This window comes from Chaetodon trifascialis, chromosome 19, assembly GCF_039877785.1.
Source record: "Chaetodon trifascialis isolate fChaTrf1 chromosome 19, fChaTrf1.hap1, whole genome shotgun sequence".
Taxonomy (NCBI): Eukaryota; Metazoa; Chordata; class Actinopteri; order Chaetodontiformes; family Chaetodontidae; genus Chaetodon; species Chaetodon trifascialis.
Window position 1 is genome coordinate 3286079 of NC_092074.1, and position 26668 is coordinate 3312746.

Here is a 26668-nt window from a genome sequence, read left to right on the forward strand (position 1 = left end):
TACACACTTGTCAGAAGGCTAGTGGTTCACTGTGCTGGTCGAGAACACTTTGACCAGACTGCAACCTTCTAACCTTGTTACAGGACGCACTCTGCATGTGGTATGAGTAATTAATGTGACCTCTTTTGCAGTAGTGTTGGATATAACATGTGTGGGGTGTGTTTGGGTGGGAAGGTTCGATGTTGGGGGTTTTCACAAGTTAGATGAGAGCTTTAATCTCAAAAACACACAATAATAAAAAATAACGGCTATAATTTACATATACACTAATTAACCAAATATGTGATTTGTGTTATTTCTGCACAACAGAAGACTAAAAATGACAATTTGTGGTTTTAGGGGGAGTTACATGCTGGAACTATTTTTTGGCGAACAAAAGCCGGGCGCGCTGACTGTGTGCAGCTTCCCAGAGTTCTCAGCTGTTTCCAGAAACACTCCCTTGCTTGCTCATTCACTACTTTATAATAGACACTAAATAGTTGAATGTGTATTAGTCAGTAAATTGAGATCTTGGACACTTATAAATCATAATTACTTTGCCTCATCACTGACACCTTTATTACTTCAATTAAATTCACATCCTGTCAAATCAAATGGTGGAGAGTAAATATGGTGCACTGTATACTAAATATGGAGAGATCTCAGACAAAGCCTTGGTGTGACAGTGAGGTTACCAGGTTTGGTAACATCGTGCCTGCAGGCAAAAAACAAAAAAGAGAACACACTGAATTTTGCATTTCTGATTGTGGACATACTTAAGAAACAAGATAAAGCATATTAATTAATCGGCTTTAGAGTTGTTGGTATGCCTAGTTTTCACTGTGGAGAGAGCCAGGCTAGCTGATTCTTCATGTGAAGCTAAGCTAACCATGTCCTGACTATAACACACAGGCATGAGGTTGATCAGAATGTTCTCATCTCACTCCGGGAAAGAAAGCTAGTAAGCGTATTCCCCAAAGTGTTGATATTCCTTTGATGTAGCATATGCCATGTTCTTACCACAATATTTCATAAGGACAGCCTTTTTAGAAAGCTAAGCCAGCAGGGTCAGTGAGGGTAGTTTTGGCTTCGTTTATAGAAGTCTGAAAGGAGAGAATCATTTTGCCTAAGCTCATGTGTGCCCATGTTTAGAACATCTTATAATGTTCAACATCATGACCCATAACATGAGCACCTCACAGCAGCATCCCTCACCAAAACTCAAAGTAACACAATGTGACACTTAGGGCAGAGCTGATACACCTGATTAGATTTAAATGAGTTTATCCTCATGACGCTACAGCAGCTTGTCCTTGTGCTTAGTGATTTTTCCCATGACGTGTTGTCAGCATAAAGTCAAAGTAATTTCTGTTTGCTTTGCTCGAAAGTAAATCATTTCCCCGAGCTCTTACTGCAGAAGCTGGAAACATTAACGAGTTGTGCATAAATTAGGAGGTAAAAGCCTGTGTGCTAATACAGTGTACTGCTGTGGTCAAACTCTCTCTGTTAGGTGCTTGCTTTTGATGAATTTGGAGAGATACTAATGCTCTCTGTGGTCTTTTCATTCAAAGAGGTGAAACATCAAATGAAAAGCATCAGGAAAGACTATCTGGTAATGATACATCATTTCTTCATTCCAGTCTTTCAATGTTATTAGATCTGTAAACAACCAGTTCATCAGAGCTTTCACACTTTCCACAGATTTCACTTGAAGCTGACTTTTGCTATTAGGATATTATATGCAAAATAATGTATTAGCAAAAGCTAATACAGGAAGTTTCTAGAAATTGCCTACGCTTTTTCCTTTTCTGTGTTCAGTCGTTTTCTACTTCCATTTCTACTTATGTTCCACTTGTACATATAAGTTTAGCTGCCTGCAAAATATAAAAACATTACTAAATATAGCATCATGTTTGAAGATGTACCACAAAAAAGACAAAAACAGAAAAGTCTAACCTGAGCATAAGATGTTTAATTGTGGGATGTGAGGTTTTAACTCATGCTGCATGATTTTTATTTAGATATTGGAAGCTGAAGTCCAGATGAATATACAGTTGGTCTCAAGTGACCTAATAGCATAACAGTTGTGTGTGAAATAGGAAATGGGTCCATATGAGTATAGTTTATAGGTTTTTCATGAAAAAAAAAAAACAAAAAAACATTTTTTTCTTTATTTGGTAGTGCAGCTAAAGAGAGACCACCAGGTGAGCTACCGGGGCCCTAACTCCAACTTGTCAACCATTTGCTGTCAAGTCCTTCAGCTGTCAGGCTTCAATAGCTGCTTATGTTGTATAAATAACACATGTGGAGCATCAAGTTTTATCCTGCATCACATTACAATTCTCGTGAAAACTGATGAAAACTTTTTGAGGACAAACCACACTGAACTTTAAACTATCTTCAAATATTACTGCAGGCATTCCTGTGCTGTTTGGATCTACACAGAGCCTTTTTTTTTTTTTTTGTTCATACCTGAATAATGTATTCCATTACTGCTCACATTTGGATGCTGTTTGTACCTGCACAGAGCCTATTTTGTGTTCATACCTGAGTAATATATTGATTTTAGTTTACATCCCTTCTATACATAAAACACATAATGCACAGCTAAAGCAGTAGTCATTGAAAAAGTGTGTGTTCTTGCATTGGTCGCCTGTATATAAATCCTACCTGTGGCCTCTTCCTTGGTGGTTATCTCTAATCTGGGGCCGTAGGTGCCGTATCCTGCCTCTGTGAAGGCCCTGATCTGGAACACGTAGGCCGTGCTGGGCTTCAGGTTGTTCACTGTGGCTGATGTGGACTTGGACCTCACCGTGGAGTAGATCCGGTCCTTCTGATCCTGTACAAGTTAAAATCATCTTTTATTCAAAAGACTGACCTTTTCACCAATTTGGAAAAAAAAACGAATATCCAGCTGCTGTGAAAGTCTGAGCCCCATTGAAGTTTATTATCTTAACGTCTGCTTTGAAAATACTGCAGATATAATTCAGAGGGTGTAATTACCTGCCCTTTGCAAATGGAATGAACGAGATTTAGAATGTCTAATTCAAAGAGATACACAGTGTGGCAATTTAAGATGAAATCATTTAAATTTAGTAGTCATTTTAACATTATATATATGTGTGTGTGTGTGTGTGTGTGTGTGTGTGTGTGTGTGTGTGTGTGTGTGTGTGTGTGTGAAAAGTTGTAAAATGATATATGGCTTATTATTAGTCGTAAACCTGTTGTCTTGATAAATTCAGTATAAAGTGCGTTTCTGCAGCATTAAGTTCATCATACTCACCACTCTGCTGCTCTGGGTTTCTGTCTCTAAGAAATACTGTTTTTATTGACAGTTTAATTCCAATCGCTTCTACTGCGGTATAGCTTAATCACTGTAAGCCACAGTCAACAGACCTTCCTCCACAGATGTTTCTTATTTAAAGCCTTCCAGTGGTTCAAAGGGCAAAACCCCAACTTTTTTATGTTGAAAAAGATGGAAATGGAACTGATTTGTTGGGGAAATCAGTATGTCTGTAAAGACTACAAACTCTGCTGCTAATCTGATTATAAAATGTGCTTTATGCTGAAAGCACCTTATAAGGTCTTAAACTACAGTATGTTTTATTTTGTCCAGCCTTTATTTGAATACTAGCTTTCATTCAAGAATTTAAGAATGAAAATCACTTCATCAGTTATGCTTTATACTGCACACATGCTATGGAACATGGTTCTGTTAACTTTAGGCAGCCTGCAACACTGAAAACATGAATGCCTATGAAAAGTTCTCCATCAAGGAATCCATTTGGATGCACAGGCTGCATGCATTGTGTACTTTGTTGTTGATCTGTAAATGTTTTGCTTGGCAAAAGCCCAAATGGAATGCCAGGGTGTGTTAGGGGTGTAGTTGTTGTTTCCAATTTTCCACTTTTACAGCTGGGCAGACCACAGCCACAGTACGTGACATAGGAGACTGATTCGTCCGTGTTTGCGAGCGGCTGTGGCCAGCAGGACTGGCATCAGAGCTCTGCTACCCTGTCTTTGATTTGCTGGGTTAAATTCGCTCCATTAAACCTCGCTGTAAAAAGCTGATGTGTTCAGACTTGAAACACAGTGAGGCAGCGGTATAATCTATGTGGAAGGGGAAAGGAGATAACAGTAACAGATTGCTAATTCTGGCAGTGCAGCAGCCACGGATTGTGTGTGTGCTAACATGTGCGTGGGGGCGGCTGTGAAGGACTACAGCCTGATTAAAATCTTATGAGCATCTCATTCATTATTGCAATTATGAGACAAAGAAGGTACTTGCAGAATCTTGTGAATTCCTCTCACAGCAGCATGCAGATAGAATACAAAATGAAGAGCTGACAAAAGTGAATGTGATGTGAGAGATGGAGGGGAAGCGCTTTCAGAAAGAGACAAGGACACAAACAAATCCACAGCAACTCACTTTTTCATAGTATTTGATCTCATATTCAGTGATGACGCCGTTGGGTTGGTGCGGCTCCTGCCAGGAGAGCTGGATGCTGCGCTGCTGTACTTTCTCCTTGATGACCTCGCTGACCTGGGATGGAGCTGTTTAGACAAGAACATGTCAATAAGCAGAGGGCAAACCCTCTCTGCACGCACACGCATACAGCAGCCACTAATCAGGCGCTCCGACACTCAGCGGCCCTCGCAAGCCGCCGAATATTCACAGGGATGCTTCTAAATGTTTACACCTCATGATCGAAGTTCCAATTACAGTGCAAACAGCGGAAGATAGCATTACCCCAGCCAGTGGAAAACTGCAACATGTAGATTATGAATGACAATTCAGTTCAATTAATTCCAACATTTCCAGCGGAACAAGCAGACACTTACTCTCCCTGATGACAGAAGTATTCAGGAAGCTCTTAGAGGGAGAGGGGTGTACCTGTAACCTTCTGAACACCAGTCTTATGCACACCAATTATCTATGGCTCTTTGCATGACTCATTATAAGTGTCTGGCTGCCTGGATTAAGTGCTACCACATTTAGATTTGCTAAACAGTGCATATACACACTCTGTTATATTTTCAGTTGTCAGTACCTAAAGGTGAGTGATGGAACTGAACTTAACAACCTTGTTCAGATGCTTAAGCCCGAGTCTGTGCCGTGTAATGTTTCAGCATGCGCTCGATCGTTTAACTACTGCGAGTGCTGTGGCTGCAAAAACACCTTCTTTAGCTTCTGTACTACTACTATTACCCCTGCTATCATTGATGTAGCACCAACTACAGCTACTGCTCATGTCCTGCACTCTGAATCTATGTGAAACAGCTGACATGTGTAGATGTGCAGCAGAGCACAGAACATTAATTACCACCAGATCCTGACTAAAGCTACGGTCACTGTACCACGTGTCTCAATCCGCACAATAATTCTGTCAATGCAAAGATGGAGTCATGGCTCGAGCTGGTGTGTGATGCTGCAGGTGTTTAAACTCAAAGGGAAGAATCTGACACACAGCGCTGACAATAAACACAAAGAGTTTCTACAAAACCCCAGATATATTCAGTGCTGCTGTGTTCACTGTTGCTGGTGACATGAACTCAAATGAGATGCAGGAAGTTTTCTGTAAATATTGAGGGCAACAAATCAGCGTCCTTCCAGCTCTTTGGGGGAGTCTGATGTCGTGTCAATCACAAATACTGAGTGGGACAAATTTCCATGTTTCATCATTTGTGGGGAGATGCTACTACACCTACTTTTATAATTACATGCAAATCAAAACCCTAATATCAAATGTAATTTAAGGAGAGGACAAAGGTACTTGGCTAAAGCTGTACCAACAGATTTTTTGGATATAAACACAACATTAACATATCTCCACCTTATTCCACTGATATGGAGAACCTGTTAGCAAGCAGTTGCCTATGTACACATCCTCCTGACACACAGCAACATTAGTATTCTTTCAGATTCCAGCGTCTGCCCACCTGACAAAGATAAATATTCACCTTTTGCTTTTTTCTTGTCTCCAACCAAATCCTGAGAATCCTGTTTACCAGAAAGTTTCTAACTTTGTCAGGTGTTTGTGGCTGGGCAGGTAGCACACGGCAAGTTCAGTGAAAACAGCTCCTGCTTTTGCTGCAGAGCAGTAAGACTGAGCCAAAATGGGAAAGTTGAGGGCCTTACACAAAGCAATGAGCTGAGAGATGCTCAAATGCTACACGTAGAACTGACAGAATTAGAGATATTTCTCTGAGTTTCTTACTCCAACCAACCAATAAACTACTTCACAATAAACCACCATTTCATCCATCCTGAATCAGTTAGTGCTGCTTTAATGTCATATTTTCTAAAAACATGAAAACTCTATCTCATGCAAACCAACTCTGAGTACAGTCAGCGGCCCGTTTTTTCTTGTTTTGTGATATTACGACTGCACTAACATACTTTTTCATTTAAATAAATGTAATTTTTAGGACTTACAGTAGAGGCAGACGGAGAAGTTGGAGGATTTTATGGAGTGTTTAATACCTCTACTAATTTTGCAGCTGTGCCTTTTGCTTCTGTACAACTTCCATTACCTTTACATCACTGTCATCATCGTCTTGATTATAATCACCATCATTTTTACAGCACTATTCGTTAAGACGCTGGTGAGAAAGAAAGAGGGCAAGCTTTTTGGGCCACTAAACCTTATCCCAAGGAGATGATACTTTCAAACAATAAGCTTACTGCACTCTAAACAGCACAGCAATCCTTTCTGTCAACACAGTGTGAAATCTTGATGACTCATGCTGCTCTTGGGGCAAAACATATTAATTAACATGTCTTAGCAAGTTTGAAAAGCCGTCCTGGGGACGATGCAAACTCTGAGGTAAAAGCCACTTGTCGGGAGCCGTACTTTGATTTCTCTTTCCTGGGTCTTTCATGGATTAAAAGTGCTTTCAAATGAAATGAAAGCTGATGAATGATAAATTTACACCAAAGAAAATGTGAATTCTTTAAAGACACAGAATCTTCTGTGTTGACGTGAATTTAGTTGATTGCCTCATTTGGAGCAATTTACAAATGACGAACAGAACAATAAGCTTACATTTCTCTATTGGCATACCATCTGGCAGTGTTTTATATTCCAAAATCTGCAGATTGCACAGTCCTAACCAGTCAGGAGATAGAGATATCATTTATCTTTTGGTACTGACCAGCAAGAGACAAAACCCCTTACCCTGTACTAGCAGAAGCTGCTGAAGTGCTGAAGTGTCGGTGCCATGTTCAGTGACCCAGAGGGAGTGGACCTCTGTAGCCTTAATGCAGCCTGACCCCGGATTGTTTTAAGATGACCTGCCACTAATGACTCCGGCTGGATTAAAACCTCATTAGGCCTCATCGGCATTCCTGACAGTAATGCTCACGACAGCAGACACCCAAGACCTTGTCAAAAACCTGCTGTTGTGACATGTCCCCTCATAATCCACCCAAAACACAGGAACAATGTATCCTTTCTCCGCACAGTCAGCCGGTCAAAGGGACGATTGAGTTTTCACTCTCGAGTCACAACAAGCAGTTAGTGCAGCTTAACTTCATCCAATTTGGCTGCTTACTCTGCCCCCATCCAGACGGCGTCCTTGAAATATGGACCTCTCTCTTTCCGATCCTAAATCTGGTTCGGGTTTATGGGCACTAAATGGTGCTTCTTGTCTGTGTTTACTGCTTTAATCTGACATTTGCTTTCATCCCCTGCTGATGGATTTTTCCACCCTGCATGTGCATAGAGGAACTACTTCAGGATATACGTATATTTACACTGTTATGAGCTCTTGGACTTTGGCAAATGGATATATTTAGTTTCATACTGGCCCAGTGGTCTGTTTCTAAGCTTTTGACCTGAAGTGGGGGAGGCTGTTTATCTTTTATAATTCTTAAAGCTGGGGTTGGTAACGTTGGAGAAACCAGAAAGAGTAAGCTAGATTTTGAAAGTATCCAACTGAAAAATCCCTCCTCCTCCCTTCATGCCTCCCTCAAAAGCTACTCCCCCAAAATACATGAACTCACAGCGGGCAGCTACTCAAGAAAGAGCGTTGGGGAGAGGAGTAGTGATGAGAAGACATGTTCTTTTAATAAATACATAAACAACCAGTGCCATTAAATACCACAATCATATAAAAAACAAGAGAACTAGCCGTCCTGAACGTACCCTTCAATCTTTCAGTCTGAATCAGCAACCCAGCCTGGGTCATAGTTCACCACTGTGCATGTGTGCTCTGTGCCACAGGGTTAGTTGCCGGCACACACATGTCATGCTAGCATGTTAGCATTGGGAGATTTGGCTACATTTCTCTACCAGCCTTGTGTGACGAGCTCACTATAGCTTTAGCAACAAATCCGCCCCGCTTTGTGGAAGACTGCAGTCACAGGCAGAGTGCATGCTGCAACAGCCACAGATAGTAGATTGTTGTTGTTTGTCAGAGCATTTGATTATTGACTGATTATGGTTATTGATTGCTGTCGGGCTGTGTATTATATAGCATATATATCTTTTGTTGTTTGGGTGAGATGGTCTGGGATTTTTACTTTGCTTTTCTACTTTTCTTCTGAAAATCCATTAATAAGAAAGAAAAGGACCCGCATGCTGTTTTTCAGAAAGAAGTACACAAACAAACACATTGATCACCCCAACTCTGCTGGTGAGGCAATCCAAATCCAACTTTATGCTTTCATCTCTATTGCTTCCTATCATAGCCAAACATACTGTAGTCTGGTTCCTATCGCCAAGCAGTATGCTTATTCTTTTTATTTTCTGCCTTTAACATTGGCCTTTTACTTGCTCAAATCGTAGTCTCAAATGTCACACATATGCATATGAGTTTGGTATGCTTGCGCATAGTAATCATTTCTAAAAAACCACATTCTTGTCAGAGATACATGACTTCCAAGCGGCAGCAGAGATATTGCCTGAGCCACAGAGGCAGGGTGCAGCGTGAGGAGCTACTTTCCCACACAGCTTCTTCTCCCTCCAGAGTGTGACACAAGCTCAGGCACCAGATCTGCCCCATTTACCCTCCTTTGGCCCACGGCTGTAGTAGCAATGACTCAGCCCGACCGCGCCCCATCTTCCACTCCCTTACTCCACCACGGGTGACACAGAGCCGGTGCCCTGTGTTTCCACAGAGATCACGAGATCAGTGCAGACCCAGCATTGCAGGCTACAAGGTGATCATTGTCACAACGTTCTTTTCAGAATGTAAAAGTAATTTTTCATTTCTCAGGGCTGTGAATGAAGACCAGAGTTCAGCATTAATTCTGCGAAAAACCTACTCCTCTTCCTCCCCCGCAGATCACTCAGGCAGCACTGTGTGACAGCCATTAATGACTGACTTGATATCATGGAGACCAGAAGAAGTCAGGCACTCTCAGACTTTTAACATACCTGCAGGGCTTAGCATGGCGGAAAATTGTATAATTGTTATGCCGCTCTTAAAAAGACTTTTCAGGAAGGCATTTGTGCATTCATTTTGCAATATTAGGAAATGTGTTAGTGACCCTGAACACCTTCTCCTGTAAAGATAACTGATCCAGAAGCCAGTCTCCAACGTGCTCTGCATTTGAATATCTTATGAATACATTAGACAGTGTGTTTTAATATCCTCTTCTTTCACTCAGCCTGCTGATTTCAACTCAGAGGCGAAAAGCCGAGCGGAGGTAGTTCATTACATAAGCGTCTTTCTCTGCCTCCATGCTCGCCTCATGGACCGTACCAATGCTATAAACACATATATTAATTACTGCTGTTTTCAGCATGAGCTTCTGTATCTTAATGCTTATGGCACCATTTTCGTTGAAGGTTTTGAATTTGAACAGGACACTACAACGTCTCCTTGAGAAAATAATTTCAAAAAATGTCACACTACTGACACTATGCGCCAGAAAAAAACTAATTTTGACACATTCATAAAAGTCCTTTTATCATCTTAAGGACGTAGAGTTTTGTTTTTTCCTCAAGAATCTATGTTAACATATTTAAAATCCTGGCTCTGCTCTCCATAATATCAAGTATTTCACACATTGACAGCGATTGATGCATTTAACATGCTGTATTGGTCTATTCAGCTTCCCCTTTCATCACTGCCAAGCCGAATATTTACAGTTCAGGGAAGCCTGGTTGTTAGACAGAACCCTTTTTAACGCATCATCTCCAGCAGCCTGTGAAACAAAAGTGTGGCGACAGTTTGGTTCCGGTCTGGGCTGACACTAACGAGGGATGACATAATCAAGATTACTTCGACTTGATGTTGTGACTCCATAACAGAGCAGAAAGTGACTGCTGTTAAATGTTGGCATCTTGGGAGCAATGCATGTTCAAGTAATGGTTTTTGCATGATACCCTAAAGGTGGTGATTGTTGTGGACAAAAATAGTTCTAGTTGAGGAGATTGCAAGTCAAGAAGTTAAAAGTGAATTCCAGCTATTTAGTAGGACACTTTCATAAAGTTAGAAGATTTGCAAGAGACAGATTTAAAAAAGAATGGTCAAAATTGGAGCAGTAGAGGCTGAGATTTAGCTCCAAACTGCTGCATCCACCATTTCCCAGAATGCAACCATTTGCATCATTTTGTCAGTGTTTGTGAACCAGGCTTTACAAAGACTTGACAAAGCTCCACAGCCACAGAAGACTAGTAAACTGACTTTTAGGAGTAAAATTGGTGGGATTCCTCTCTAAGGTCAAGGCAGGGCAGTTTGGTTAACTTTTGTTCATGGTTAAATGAAAAACCACTTTGGCTGAAAATAAAGACTTCACTCGGCCTCAGAAAAATTGCTTGCATGAGTTGAGAATTGTACGTGGGTCGCTGGCTTCCAAGGCAAATGTATCGGAGCAGTCGGCCCCCCTCTGACCTCCACACACTCACTTTCCACCACTCTGTTTCAGTGTCAAACTGCTGCCTGCTCCCAGTCGTCTCCTCTCCATGTAATCCTCTCCTGGTGGGGAACGTTTGTCTTTCCCTGCATGGAATATGCAATTTGCATTTTAAGACCACCAAATTTCATGTGACCCCAGCTGGTTTTTAGAGCTGGAAAGCCTGTGTATGTTTGTGTGTGGGTGTTTACTTGCCTGTGTGAACCCAGTTAAAACGTGCGTGTGTGTGGGTGGATGTTATCTGCCCCCAGCTTCTCCTCACCTGACAGTGGAGCTGGTCAGACTGAAGCTAGCTTGCAGCTTTGCTCTAAAAGCCCTTCATCCACGCAGTGGGTAACATATCTAAAGCATCCTTGAATTAAAAGCAGATTTCCCTTTAGTAACTGTGTGCATTGGGAGCACGCTCAGTGAGTCAATGATGGAGGACAATAACAGACCCGGGCTCTGATGAATGTGGAGGGAACTGTCAGAATTGGTGTGACAAGTTTCTTGCTTTTGGGCTACAGAGGCAGTGCCTTGCCAGTGGCATGGAGACTGCACGGCATTGCGTTTCACCAGCCGCTGCCATGCCGTGCCATGTCAACTCTGCTTAGACCCGAGCAGGGACAAAAAGGGACAAATGAGACAGTCAGTAGCACTTTTCATTTTGTGAGCTGATCATAAGAATTTCAAGTCCTTGTCCAAAGACATCATATCGTCATCATCAAATGACAAAGTTCAATGCTTAAAGTGTTACTATAATGACAAATTATCACATGAGTATGTTTAGTTTCTTTAAGCTCACTATTTTAGTTTTCTGGCCCACATACTCCGTTCTCATCAAGCCCTTTCCACGGGCAGCAGGCAGCTGCTTTCAGAGACGAAGGTCAGAGACCAATAATTTAACTGTGCCCCCTCACGTCTGAAACCAAACCTACACTCTTATAGGTATCTGAATTATCCAGTCTGATCAACTAAATTACTTTACAAGCTCTCCATTATGAGGATCATGTGGATCTTGGCCAGACATAGTTACACCTGCAGCTTGTCCTCCCATCAAAGGCTAACGGTATCATTTTGGAACATTTGGATTTTGAGCCTGATGATTCCTATTCACTGTGAACACTTCAGGTAGAGTTGCATGAAATATCCTTGAACCAAGAGTATTTGAAAATAGAGTTTTAAAGAGCCCGGCAGAGGACAGAGTGTTCGCTGCATAACAATGCCGGTCGAGGCAGGGACACCTTTAGTGACCATGCGGGGAGGTCAAAGGCGGCTCCGTTTGAAAGCAATTAGCTAGGCCTGATTTGAAGGAGACCTAGGCTGGGTCTTTCATGTTCTATAGGACTGACAACTCCAGAGGTGGTGGGATGATTATTAATACATATCTGATGCTTTCACCACTGACAGCTCAACACAGCCATCAAAATTCCCCTCATTATTTCCTAGTTCAAGGACCCCACTATCATATATTCACATCAATTCTCTGGATCAACAGAGAGGTATCAAATCCAATTCTCTTTGCCTCAGAGCTTTTTTCCTTAAGTGTAACCATCAGCAGAGAGGTCTGATAGAGAGACATGCTCATCAAATGATGGTGGGATGTGTTTGGCCATAAAGGAAGCGCATTAGATGTCAATGAGAATTTCTTCAGCTAATAGAATCCCTCCTTGGATTCTCCCTGCGCTCAAGCAGGTAAATGTTTTTTGGTGTGTGATTCGCTGAGTGCATCAGCAACACCTAACAGCTTAAGTATAGCCCTGTGCGCTACTGTGAAGCCAGGAATCAGAATCACAGTGGAAGGTCAGTGGGGGAAATTGCATTCATGCTACACTGACATGCACACACAAGGCGCACTGTGCTTGATTGCCCCTCCAATGCCTCCTGACAGGGAGTTCATTTTAACCCGCAGTGGTGCTCCATGGCATGCGTCTCGTATAATATCAAAATGCCATTCAGTAGTGTAACAGATGCAGAAATCACTGGTCAGCTTTGTTACATAATTGTTAAGCCAGCAGGGACCCCGCTTATTGAAGAAGCACTCAGCTTTCTTGTGTCAGTGTCCAAATTAGGGAGCAGGGCTGGCAGCCTATCATCAGCGGCTCTTTGCACACTCCCTGATTTCTTCAAGTCAGCTAGAATGGGGTCTGCAATCGCCATATTTATTTTCCCCCATGTAGAGCAAGAATAGAGACATCTCGACTCCATCGTACCATCACCAAGATTTGCATAATCATATACTAGAAATGGTGAAATGATGGGCCTGCTCACAATGGGCACCAAAATCCACCTTGGGGTGATCCTTTCGCAAATAGACAGGTTTACTTGAATGCAACCAAAACACCGACAGGACACAATGCTGACAGTTTACAGGTTTTCACAGAAAGCTCTGTGAGATGTGTATCAAATTCAATTGACAAACTGTTAATAGAGAGAAAACCATGCGGGAAATGCATTCAAGGAAAAGTAAAGCGTTCTTGAATAATTTGCAACATTGGCCATGATTTCTATAACCTGAGACATTAAAAGGATGAGGACAGCACAGCAAATTCTCTAAAATGGGGTTCTCTGGAGGCAAGGACAGAATATACTTCTAGATATCGAAATTAACGAGGAGCGGCTGAAGCAGAATCAGATACAGAACCCTCCCACTTTGTCTCCAAGGGCTAATCTAATCAGACTCACTCAGATCCGAATCCAAATTCTGCAGTGGACAGGGACACCTGACCACATATAGTAAAGCCAGTGTGATACTCTTCTAGAGCTTGCTGCTAATTGCAAATGTATGCATGATTTTTTCACAGTTTCCCAGAGATAACATCAAATATGTGCAGCGGAGTGGAAATCTGATCACGAGCAGTCAGTTGGGACATATTTCAATAATGCCAGGTGTGAACTGTAATTTCCTCCTGAGTCTCACAGAAATCACGTCATATTTTTAGAAGGTCATAATGATTAACTGGACAGATGGGAAACAGCAATATGACTCAAAGGACAATGACATGGAACATAAACTAAATGTGTATTACAGCTTGACTGTGCCAAAACTGTGTAGTTACCACACACATAAAACTGAGCCTCTTGATTTAAAACCCTTAACTGTTCACATAAGGAACTCAGGGACCAGTTGTGTATAATGAATGTCCCAGAATACCAAATAAGAACATTTGTTGACTTATTCTGGCAATCATAATTATAATGACAATACGCAGCAGGCCAGCATGTGTGTGCTGGATGTAATGTGATGTGAGGTGGCATGGTGAGATGGAGCTAAACGCTTTGAGATGCAGGCTTGTGTCAGGGAGGTCGCTGGAAATAAATGACAGGGTCAAAACAAGAGGAAAAGCTCTGAGAGTTTGTAAATAAACCTTGGTTTTGTTCACAGACTGTTTTCCATCTGAACCCACTTAATCAGAGTAAATCCCCGAGAACTGCCTGGCTGCATGATGTATGGCCTGATATCCTCATTCTTAATTGCTGAATTTCCTGAAATCTGCAGAATTCATTGGCCAGAAAGCACAATGAAGTCATAAAAATATGCCATGCTTGTCCATATACTTTTTTTTTTTTGGTGAGCTGTGCTATAATGATGCTATCTAACTCCAGCTCAGCACATGGACTGTCAGAGAGAATACGCTGTGAAACAAACAGGCACAGGCCAGATGAGAAATGAAAGCACTGGTACTTGTTATAATGTACACGCTTGGCTTTGCTTATCCACTGTCTTGCTGACCTTTCTGCTACAAGCAGCTGCAAGGCATGTCTTTTCAAATACATGACCAGGCTAAGCAGAGATATGCTTTTGCATACACAGTGGCTTTATCATTTATCTTAATAAAACAAAGACTGTGGAGTGAAAAGGCACAGGGCCGATTAGGGCGAGAGCCGGCGCGGTGACTGTGAATATTTACAGGAGCTGCTAAGCAGCCAAACGGCTTTCCACCTCTTTGCTTCCCTTAAATGTCAAAGCGCAGCCTGAAGGCCCTGGTGCTCCAATCTGAAACCCTGATTGGACATCTGAGCTCTGCGGGGATTGATAAGTGAGATAATTCACAGAATGCACTGTGCTGTGGACTGATGGCGTACACCGGGTCAGAATCCTGAGGCACTGCCATTATTTTGAGGTTTCAACCCCTATAGTCACACTTATCTGTGACTTCACACAGAGGCAGCTGCTCTCATTCCCTTATCAATGAATAAATCTAATGTTTGGCATCTGGCATGAGAAATATTAAAATTTCAAATTAAGCCAACCACCACCATTTTGCAGAATGTGTGGACATATGATCGCTGTGGGCTGGCATCATAAACACTCATTTATTATAAAAATACCTCTGTCATCAGGAAGATGATCATATTAATCAGCGCTCATATGCTCTTTAATCACAGTCTTGGACAGCCTCCATCTCAGGGAAATCATATCCATGGCCCCTCCAGCCGCCTCTGTAATTTTGTACGGAGCAGTCTAGTCCAACACACTGCTGATTGCCAACAGATCTAGGCCAGGCCTGCAGCTCTCCAAGACATCATTCAGTTAAATCAGATCAGAGCCCGAGACAAGGCTGACAAGCACTGTAACTGACCCCACTCATACTGCTGTGGACAGTAAGGTGCAGAATGTACTCCCCTGGTGCTGTAGTCGGGTTACTGAGCACCTTGAATCTGTCAACAAGTTCGGTACTCTGCCAGATGGAAGTGACAGCGACAAATTCTAAGTTTGGTTACTTCAGCACTGGGCCAGTGTTTTGATCTTTCATTTTGCAAGAACACAGAAAACAATCTGCCACACAGCAAGTGGGACAAATATGAAAGAGTGTAAACACACCTCGTTCTAGGGGGCTCATCTTCAACTCCAAAGTGAAAGTAAACCAGTCAGATAAAAAAACAAAAACCTGTTAACCTGTTAAAATCTTCAACCCCACTGACCGCTCAGAACATGCTGTGTGGTCAAATAGGTCAAGCCTACAAACCAGTATTGCAAATTCTGCCAAATATTCCAAATGTCATATGTCAAAATTAGGGATGCATCGATAGCACTTTTTTCCAGTATGAGTAGTGTATGAGTACTTGCATTTCAGTACTCACCGATACCGATACTGATTATTTACGCCATTACACATTAAGTTACTGCTTTGAATTTTTTTTTTAATTTTTCCACATATCATCTGTACAACATTCCTCAGTAGGTTTCCTTGTACATGGGTGACAGTGAAACTTCAGATCATATACTGTGTGAATACTGAGTCTGACAAAAGTCTTTAAACAAGGCACTGCCACACATATCACCAAAGAACCTGAGTGCAAAATTGTCACTTTCTGTGTCTGTGTTTTTAACAGCTTTGCCACATATTTCACTTCAAAACTTACACAACATATTCATTCAAGAGCCAACATAAACCTGAGGCTGAGTATGTACCCTACCCCTAACCCCTAACCCTTTAATTGGGCTGACACTGCTGCTCCAAATGTCCGTGGTGAAGCTTAAAGTTTTAACATCATGCAACAGGTTGTAAACCACGCGCTGCCAAAAAGTGGTATCGGTGTCGTGGTATCTGTGGCAATTTTATGAGTACGAGTACATCCCTAGTCAAAATAATGTCTGATGGAATGGTGCAACCAAGGTTGGATTACTAACCAGAAATAGTGGCTCCAACTGCCCGTTTCCACTGTGTGTGTCAACCATACATTATCTGGAGTCACTTTCTTGTAGAAAGACCAAAATATACAGCAGTTGTGTTAAAACCATGTTTTAAGATATTTATTTTTAGATGACACTGTGTCAAAATAGTGCATAATGCTTAATAAATTGTGAAACAAGTGGCATGAAAGTGAAGGGATCAAGCAGTATTTCAGCATAAGTGAAGCCTCTCAGCCTTTACAAAATAGAGGATGCTATTGATGGCGGATATGATCCTGTCAGATAGTGTGGGATAAGATTATTTTAATAGCCTTAAAGACAGCTGAGTCAATTTTAGATGATGGAAAATTAGGAGAAAGGAAAATGTCTAATGAAGCAGTGACTCCTGATGCCCTCATGATTCTGACGTCCCTATTTGAAAAATACCTCCTGCTGAAAGGTATTAATGCTTATGTCACGCCCACACACAGGCATACACTCCAAGACATGCCTGCTTCAAAGCTCCACCAAGCAGCACCTAATTCTGCCTGAGAAAACGCAAACTGGATGGTGATAATGACTTGACACAGGAAGTACAGAACTCATTTGACTGCACACTCGGTGTGAGTTAGCCGACTGCATCTGCAGAAAATGGAGCAGTGCATAGTTGGAGTAAATGCACCTGGTGATAAGGGATAAGAGTGGAACGCCCAGCCGACTCAGCAGCAGCAGCCCTGTAATCAAGGGGACGACCTGATGCTGGCAGCCGCGCTCGTGATGAGTAACCCCCAGGCCAGACACTCCAGACAGGCCTCCAGCCAGACAGCATGTGGGAGAAAAAAAAAAAAAAAGATTGCACAAAAGCCTACACACTGGCTGACTGTAGTTTTGGGGATTGGCTTTTTTGTGTCTGTCATCAGCAGTGAGCTCTTCTATCACTCATCTGTCTGCTATGAGCTCACTTGATGTCTTCTTTATGCGCAGACAAAAAGCAAATGACAGGATGTGAAGGGAACCAGACGGCAGCACACAAACGCTTATGACTGGGTGTGTCGTTCCACATAAACACACAGCAAGTGTATTTGTCCTGGAGGAACACTTCACAGTGACGATGGCTCGTGTATCGCTGCGTAGAAAGTGTCGATCCTTTAAATGACTGACCTCCTGAGCCACATCTTTTCTTCTTTATGTTCGCTTAACTTATGGCAGCAGCAAACTGATTATGATTAATGACGGCTAAGCACAGACGGAGACGAGCAGTGACTCTATCTCTGTGGGGTTTATGGATATTATGGGATTCAAAAAAAACATCATGCTTTTGAAACGATTTCAGAGTTTGTTTGCCACAACTCAGTGCTTGTAACAATCTGTTTATATCAAATTCATAACTATGATTTATTATCAACTGTCATGTAAAAGCTGTTTGCAGAGTTAAAAAGCAGCAGAGTCTAACAGGAGCTGATTATTCTCAGACTCGGGACAACACAGTCTGCCCTCTAAGCCTGCGAACAGTTTTCAACTGAAACTGCGCTGAGTGATCGGCTGCTTGTAGACAAAGCCAGCTCTCAGGTTGCCCGGCTGAACTCGGCACAGACCAGCCCCCAGCTCCCTCTGCCCTACAAAGCCACATCCACTGTCCTTTGTCCCACCTACGCACCCCTCCGGTCAACATGGCTTCCAGGGTGAGTGACTGGCCATAATCGCTGGGCACAGAGTCAGATTCACTGCATGGAGAGATGCCTGGTAATGCTGTGACACCTGCTAGATAAACAAGAGGGCTCCCACAAATGCAGGGCCCAAATCCTCTTTCCCATTCTTTTCTGAGAGGAAGAGGATCATAACAACGCCAGGGTTTAGGAATAACAAATATAACCTTTGACAGAGGACAGGCAGAGAGGAGGGCGCGCTGAGCTGGGAGACGCTGCCGTTTGCCACTGTTTAAGTTAAAGGTACAATCTGCCCTAAAGCAGTGCAATGCTGTAAAAACAGCTTTCAGAAGGCTTTGCGATACTTCATTAATAACTGGGCAAAGCGGGCAACTGTCCCCAAAAGCCCCAAATGCCCAGTCAATTGTTATTTATTCATTCAACCTTTTTTTTTTAACTTAAGATAAGATAAGATAAGATAAGATAAGATAAGATAAGATAAGATAAGATAAGATAAGATAAGATAGACTTTATTTATCCCACAATGGGGGAAATTCACGTGTTACAGCAGCAAGTGCAATTTGGAAATACATTGAGGCAGAGGCCTCATTTAAAATATAGGCAACTAAAAAAAGAGGAATTTTTCACCACTAACATACTATCAGCTAAGACAGGTCATTATTTTGTTTGTTGAAAATCAGATATCTCATTCATTTGACAAAACACGTCTAGTCATTTTCCAACATAAAACTAGTCAAATGTGCATACAAGCGCTCCAAAACGTTTCACAGATCTAACACGTTTTCTCTTAGCAGCTGAAATTTTACATCAGTGTTCAACAGTCACACGAGGAAGAATCCAATCATAGAAGTGACAGAGGTACCACGTTCTCCAACCACAGACGCAGACTGGAATCCCTTGCAGCCACCACACTATTTCAGTCAGGGTCGTGACTCTTACTTCTTCTCCCACTGTTGCTCTTTCCACCTGTGCATAAAACCCACAGCTGACAGCAACGAGTTCACACCACTTCTCAGTGGGCTGTCAAAAGTCTGCGAAATGTTGGAAGTCAATTACTCATGGCAGATTGAGGAAAACCTCCCAAAAATGCATTACAATATTCATCGTAGAATACACTGAGTGACGGACATCACGGCTTGATGGTACAGGAGTGTACAAGCTTGTGTTTGAATTCAGAAATCTCAGCAGAACGGTTTGTTTAAAAACACCTGCAGTTTCTCTGATTGTTTCAGCTGTTTTCTCTGAAAACAGTGCGTTCATGGCAGTTTGTGTGAGTGCTGTGTGAACAAAGCTTCATTCTTCAGCAGCCTGTGCCATGGCTCACTATCATTATAATGATGTCATTATTGCGAGATAATTAGCCTTGAAAATGTATCTTGGGAAACAATCTCATAGCTTGTACTTTCTCCATCGAGCAAAGTGTCTTTGTTTTGCTGCCAACTGTATATTGGACTTGATAATGGCTCTTTTCTTCTTTGGCTGGTTACAGAAATTTACCTCACAATATCCACCGTGATAACTTTGCCTTAGTGTGGGTAATACGAATAACAGACACTCTAATGAGATGTCAGAGATCATCAGTGAAGCTGGGGAGAAAATAGCAGCGATATTGAGAAGGGCTTCAAAACGCTACTATGAAGAGAGCAGCATAATGCGCCCAGTGCGCTCAAGGTGGCACCTCGTGGCATTAAGCAATCCAAAAAGGTAGTTTATGTAACAGCTCTATTAGCTGTATAATGTTTTCTCATTTTGCCTGTTTCATGGCTTTGTGGTGAGCTTATGGAGAGCTGCTTAAAACGACAGAAGCAGGGAGCAGTCATATAAAACTGCAGGCTGAGCAGACGAATCGCTCTCCCTGCTGGGTAAGAAAGAAGCCTGTGGAAAGAACTGTACCTCCTTGAAGTCCACAGACTGATTAAAGTTTGGAGATTGGCCAGACAAAAAGAAAAAGCCTAAATCTGTTCTTAACTACGTTTTTCGCTTCTGCTCGGAATCATATTTCTGTTTTCTTTAAGAGGGGAAAGGAAGCAGGTACAGCACAAAGAGAAACTGTGAAAGTGGTTCTTAACAGAGAAGAAATAAAAAAAGGGATTTGTTAATCTTTCCCCACTGAAAATACCATGGTCTGGTCAAATATATTCTCAGCCTCCACATGGAAACAATCAGCAGTCAATGCCTTGAACACACTGTGTTGTCTCCCTGCCTAACCCAACTGACATTAGTCACACAGGGACAATTAAAAAAGCTGCCCCCGCCCGTCCTTTGTGAATCTGTCTGAATCGCCTTAATCCCTCACTATTAAACTCAAGAATAGTTGGTGGGACCATTCATATCTATATAGGCGGCTGCTCTGTGCTGCAGCGCAGAGCTGTGTAGATTCAGCCTCAGAAAGCAGCAGCAGGGGGTCGGGGAGCTGGCTGTTTGTGATGCAGATTCCCCACTAGAAGGGGACCACCAGTGGTGTGGAGCACAAACACGCACATACACACTCATACAGTAAGTTGGTTTGCCAGTAGATCAGGCTGAGCCTGGCCTTGTAGTAGAAATTACATATCAGCCAGTCAGTATTGTCCCCTGGTGATGTGATGGAAGGAGGTTTAGGATTTTACTCTGCAGGCTGCAGAGGTGTCAAACGGTCTCAGCTGGCTTTAACAAGCTGATGAAAGAATTCAGCTCATATTGGCGCTAATTATTACTCTGTATCAAACCTCAATGTTCTTTTGGTACACACTTAAATATGTCTGCAGTATCAAGCACTGTCATCAAGTACAGAAATTTGACAACAAATGTTTGGTTAGATCTGGTTTATAATTCTTTTTTTTTTTAAACCAGGTAATAATAATAATAACAATGATAACTGCTAATTTTGGACTACTTCATTTTGGCAAAATCCTTGCGCAGATGCAGGTTGCATTTGAGAAGCTTTTCTTGTTAAATGAAGTAAGTAAAAGTATGAAAACTCAGGTGTTAGATTAGCAATAATACCAAATTCGTTCAAATACTACTTAGCCCTTCAGTGTTAAGGCCTGATCACTCCAGAAAGTGCAACAGCAAAGTTCATCCATGCGAAATAGGTGGTGCTAGAAGCTTTGTGACATAGTGACCACTAACAGAGCGAGTTATTGAGCTACCTCTAACATGAGCCAGCCAGAATACTGGCACGAATCAATAACAATAGCTCTTCAACAAAGAAACAGAAACAAACAGAAAAACAGCGTAGGACATGAATAAGACACTGCTTGGATTATTTAAAAACTTGATGTGGAAAGTATTAAATACTGAAAAATACTAATTATTGGCCAAAAATATGAGTTACAAGCAAAAAAAAATAGTTTGTATTGGTAGAAGACTGCAAAATCCGACATTTGTCCAATCATCAAACACACACTCACACAGACATGTGACAGATATGTACGTATACAGTATGCACATACAGAATGTAGCATCAACTCAGCTGATTATTGCTGTTGTTATGACCTAATTTAAATTGTCCCATAATAATTCCATCAAAGATTAAGCCCCAAAATACTGTGGTAGCTACAGTATTTTGCTGTCATCTGACAAAAGCAGAAATCTGTGAAAAATTTTCATGAGATACTTCTTAGTCTGAGTTAACATGGACGAAGTCTCTTCCAGACGGTTTCTCTCCTAACAATGTCCCAACAAGATAACAGCACCATGTGAAATTGGACCAAAGCAGCTTAAAGTTGCGTACCAAAGTAAGCGACAGAGGGCTCGCAAATTGAGAGATGAAGCCCGACATCCTGATTAAGGCCGGCAAGGTGTCACATCATTGTCAGCCTTTGTGTATTGGCTGCAGGATTTGCCATTACTGTAATTGGTGATTTCTGTTTAATAGGCGACGAGGGAGACGAGGCTTAAGACTTAGTGGGAGGGCTTGGGTGAGAGTTTGCTTTCAGGGTGCTGAGCCTCTCCCAAAACCCATCCCAATTACCCGGGGAACAATGACAAACAGCGGCTTTTGCCTCTTTGTGTCAGACGTCCGGTGTGTTTACTTAGCGTATCTCCAATCCACTGTCACCAGTTAATTGGAGAGTGGTGAGTTATTTCTAATGCAAATGTCAGACATGTTCACACATTTTAAAGCAAGCAAACGTCAGTTAGCATGAGGTGACAAAATAACAAAAAGCATGGTGGCAGTCTGGCGGAGAAGCCTTCCCCTCCTGTAGCACACCATGCTTTCAGTGTGTGTGGGGCACCCGTCTGCAGCAGCTGACAGATGCTGCACACTTTAGACTTCCAGACTGAATTCATCTTGTGTTATCAACTGTGATTTAATTTCAGCCAGAAAACTGAGGATGTTATCAGTAACATCTCAGATTAACAAGCCCATACAGCTGAAATACATCCAGTCAGTGCATTAAGTCACTGAATCTTACAAGCTAGATGTAATTTAATTTTGCATAGTAGACAAAATCAAATAACGTCATGACATTAATAAGTGATTATCTCTCTTCCTGAGAACTAGAGGAGTGTTTTTACAAAAAGCCAAACCTGTTAAAAACAGGGTATCTGCAGGCCTTTAATTTTGTCTCTCATCTAGATGTCTACTGCCAAAGTATACTGGTCTTAACACATTGTGACATACTTTTTGGCAGCACTCGGCGGCAAGTCACCAGTGTGATAGGGAGATGATTTGGGAGGAATTTACAAATTTAATTAGCTCGGTCTCTAAGGATACAAGCTCTTCCAACTTTCATTTAGATGTAATCTTTCTTTGGAGAATACATTTGAGCACACAGTTCTCACAGAATAGCTCGTCTCAGTGTCAGTACTTCACAACATGCAGCACACACTGGCTGCTTAGTTCCAGAGAGTGTAATAACAGCAAAACAATAAAAATAACACCCACCCACCAAAATGCAGCATATTTTGGGGTGCAATTGAATTTTGGGGTTTTGGTTTAGTGCTTTGTTTTTTGTAAAACAGAAGATGATGATTCCTGACACCTGCAGCTTGTTAATATGATGAACGCGTGAAAGAGCATTATGGGGGGGTTCAGCCCCTAACAGAAGCATTTAGAGGATATTGTGGCCGAGGGTTTAGGCCTGTTTGACAGTTTGTGTTTCCAGAGACATTCAGTTATTTACAGGGAAAGCGAAATGCTTCCAAATGACAGATTAACAAGACACAACAATTGCTCCACTGCCAAAGCTGTACAATTTACTATATGTTTTAGTGTTGCAATGATTAACAGTCATCCAGTTCCAGTGATCTAAAGCAAAACTTCTACACCAGACTTCAAAAATGTCAAAAGAAATGAAGGCTTTCTTTCTGGATTTTGAACCAACATTCAATTACACAGAAAGAAATCCATCATAATACCCTTATACTGCATTCACATGGATTCAGGTAGATCGTAGACAGCAAACCAGATATCATTTTAGTGGATGAGAGCATGATGGTGAAATAAGGTAAGACCCACAGAGAACACTGGCAATGGCAACAGTAGATGACACTGCCGCCCAAAGTTAAAACATCTGAACTTGCTGCTGTCCTCCGGTGGAATATACAATGGGATGTTGCTTAGCTGCCTTTCATAAAAAGACAACACGGCCAATCTGGACAAGAAGAAGGTAATAATTACCAGAACTCCATAATTCATCTCAGAATACGTATGTAAATAATGCAGCATCACCATAGCAACATGTCATCATACGTGTTTCATTTTGCCGTCCCGACATTCCGTCAGACTGTTTGTTTGTTTCTTCTGTGCTGTCCAGGAGGTGTTGTCCATCTGCCGTCGACTGCCTGCCTGAGTCCATGTGAATACTGCACTTATCTCACACACAGTGCAGCATACTAGTATTGTGTGAGGTTGTAACAAAGCAATCTGGGAAATGTAGGAAGTCTGACTCAGGTAAAAGAAGACTGAAGGAAAAAAGAGTGCACCAAATGACTCACAAAAAAACTCAGAACTTCAGAAACCGCAGAGATGTGAAATTGGAAATGTCCAAGGATATTTTCTTTAGTAATAAATGAAAATATTCTTTTTCTCGACACCTACCTGCCTATAAGCAGTTTCTCTGAAGCCCACTGATCTGTTTCCAGCTAAAATGTGTTTCTGTGTTCTGTACTCTTGCATTTTGTCAACAATCTCTGAAATCACAAGGTTAAATGGCCAATCATTTCCTCCCAGCAGGACTCACGGTGCTTCAGTCAGACCCAAACTTTAATTCTTTGTCCCAGCTGTCCAGGGCTGCAGTAGAACGAGCGGAGAGGACAGACGGGTGAAGGAGATCATCTGATACAAAGGGACTGGGAGACTTTGCAAAAGCTCTTGGCCGTGTTACCTTGTCACAGCACCCCTCATGCCCTCACTAACTTCCTCCAGCCCAGATGTGAAGCCCATCTGCTCCACAGCCAATACCAACGTCCTTTTGGATCCTCGGCTGCCATAATCTTTTTACTGTAGTTTTATACCAAATAATTAAAAGCAGCCAAGCAGATGGCTATCATACACTCCCTCTGCTTTGATAGCGAAAAGGTTTTGGTACTGTGCTAGTTTAAAGCGGCAGAAACATAGCTAAGGAAGCTAGCAGGTGTGCAGGACTTGGTCGGGCCCTGAAAGAATTCGAGGCGACAGCTTTCAAGGGTCAAAAGGTTGTCCATAATTGCCAGCGGCCTGTTTGAGTGGAGACAAATGGACTCTGAATTTTTTTCCTCTTCCTTTCTCCAAAGCCAAAGTGGTCTACCACAAACTCATTATGATTTCCAAGTGTGATGATCTGAATAAAAGGGGAGGGGGGGTGAGGCAGGGGGTTGAAGACATAATTAGTTTTCCTCACTGCAGGAGACAGTATGCTGATGAGACAATGAAAGACAGAAAAAAGCCGAGCTGTCAATCTCCCCCGATTCTTTCATCTCACAAAGCACCAGTGAGTAATGCTCACAGACCCCAAAAAAATCCCCACACACCCTGCAACCGCAGTACACGACTGTGTTACGCAATGCAAACCTCTGCCAATTCTACACCCATAAAACCATTTTATAGACCTCGGGAAGGAAGAAAAAACAAACGCTTTGAAAGAGGATGTTTTCTAGCAAACACAATCCACGTCATGCTAGAAAGTGCTAGAAGTGAATGAGTGTTAAACACCACAAATCGATCTTAAATATACCTAACATCGGAGTTGCAGTCAAACAATTTGGAGACTGACTTCTGATAAGTCTAACCCTCAAGAATGCTTTGAAAGCCAGCTCATCAGCACAGCGTAAAGGTCTTTGCAAAATGTTCAGAATAAGACACATCAATCTAGTGCATCTTACAGCACTTAAAGGACTCACCTTTAAAAGCAGTTTTTAAGTGACCATATGACCAATCGCATGCACAATGCTTTGTGCTGGAGTAGCCAATCAGATACAAAGATGTAACCTTCATCTGCCCCATTGCTCATTCTTCCATTTTCTGTGATACACATATTATTCTTTAAAATCCAATATGATCTGAATTACTAGAATGAATCTTATTTGTATGAATTCTTTAATACATCCAGTCACAAATGACACATGGTAAGATAAAACTGTCCTATTCTTATACATATACAGATAATATATTGTATGTGAAGAAGTAAGGCTGGATTATCAATTGAGGAACATGGGCACAGGTGGCCCAAAGGTTCAGGGATCACTATGTGTCACTCAGATTTGGTTCTCCTGAGAAAAATGACTGTACTGGGGTGCACAAGCTAGTCATGAGTTCAAACGCCTAATTTGAATGTATTTTCTAATTTCACACCAACGCACCAGGTGAAATAGTTCCAATGTAGGCATAAATTACAGTTTAAACATTACACGTAGCCCTTAGTAGGTGTAAAGTGTTTGCATAGCGCATTGTTTTGAAACATGGGATACTTTTTAGGATGAGGAGGAGCAAATTATGCGTGTTTTCCATCAGCGACATGTTCTCCATGACAGAACACAAACTGCTCCTGTAACAGTACACTAACTAACATCAAGACGATTAGCAAAGCTGGTACCTTGACTAAATCTGACATTAGACATTATAGTGTTGGCTAGCAAACATCTAATGTTATTTGCTGATTTTGTTTTCATACAGGCAGGCTGAGGCTGATGTGGCCTGTGATGTTTTCCTTTGTGTGATAGCTGAAATGTTCTCTCTCTGCCAAACATGTGGACACACTCTGGGCTCCAAACAATCCCTCTGCACCACCAGACAAAATACTATCGCCTACAGGAAACAACGATCAAAGTTTAGCTATAGACTGGGGATTGCTGCTGCTGCTGCTGCTGCTGCTGCTGTGTGTGTGTGTGTGTGTGTGTGTGTGTGTGTGTGTGTGTGTGTGTGTGTGTGTGTGTGTGTGTGTGTGTGTGTGCGTGTGTGTGTGCGTGTGTGTGTGTTTTGTCCAGTAGGGGGAATTCGCTGCTACTGGGCACCTACAGCATGCAACCTCGCTTGGCTTTTATTACCCTTGGAAGTCCTTTTAACTCCTTCGGCAGGAAATGAAACACTCGAATGCCTCTATTGCAAAGTGTCGGAGCCATTTGCAGCCAGGGCCGTGACATTCCTGAGCATGTGTT

At 42.0% G+C, this 26668-nt stretch overlaps 1 protein-coding gene across 4 annotated transcripts in view; it reads right to left on the reverse strand.

Moving 5' to 3' along the window:
- Positions 1–26668, reverse strand: part of epha7 (eph receptor A7) — an 86887-nt gene that overhangs the window by 18559 nt on the left and 41660 nt on the right. For all 4 annotated transcript variants that reach the window (XM_070986789.1, XM_070986788.1, XM_070986787.1 and 1 more), the window contains exons 6-7: positions 4409–4533; positions 2650–2818 (exon numbers count right to left, since the gene is read on the reverse strand). In XM_070986789.1, the coding sequence (XP_070842890.1) occupies positions 2650–2818; positions 4409–4533 (294 nt within the window). The remainder of the gene's footprint in view (positions 1–2649; positions 2819–4408; positions 4534–26668) is intronic.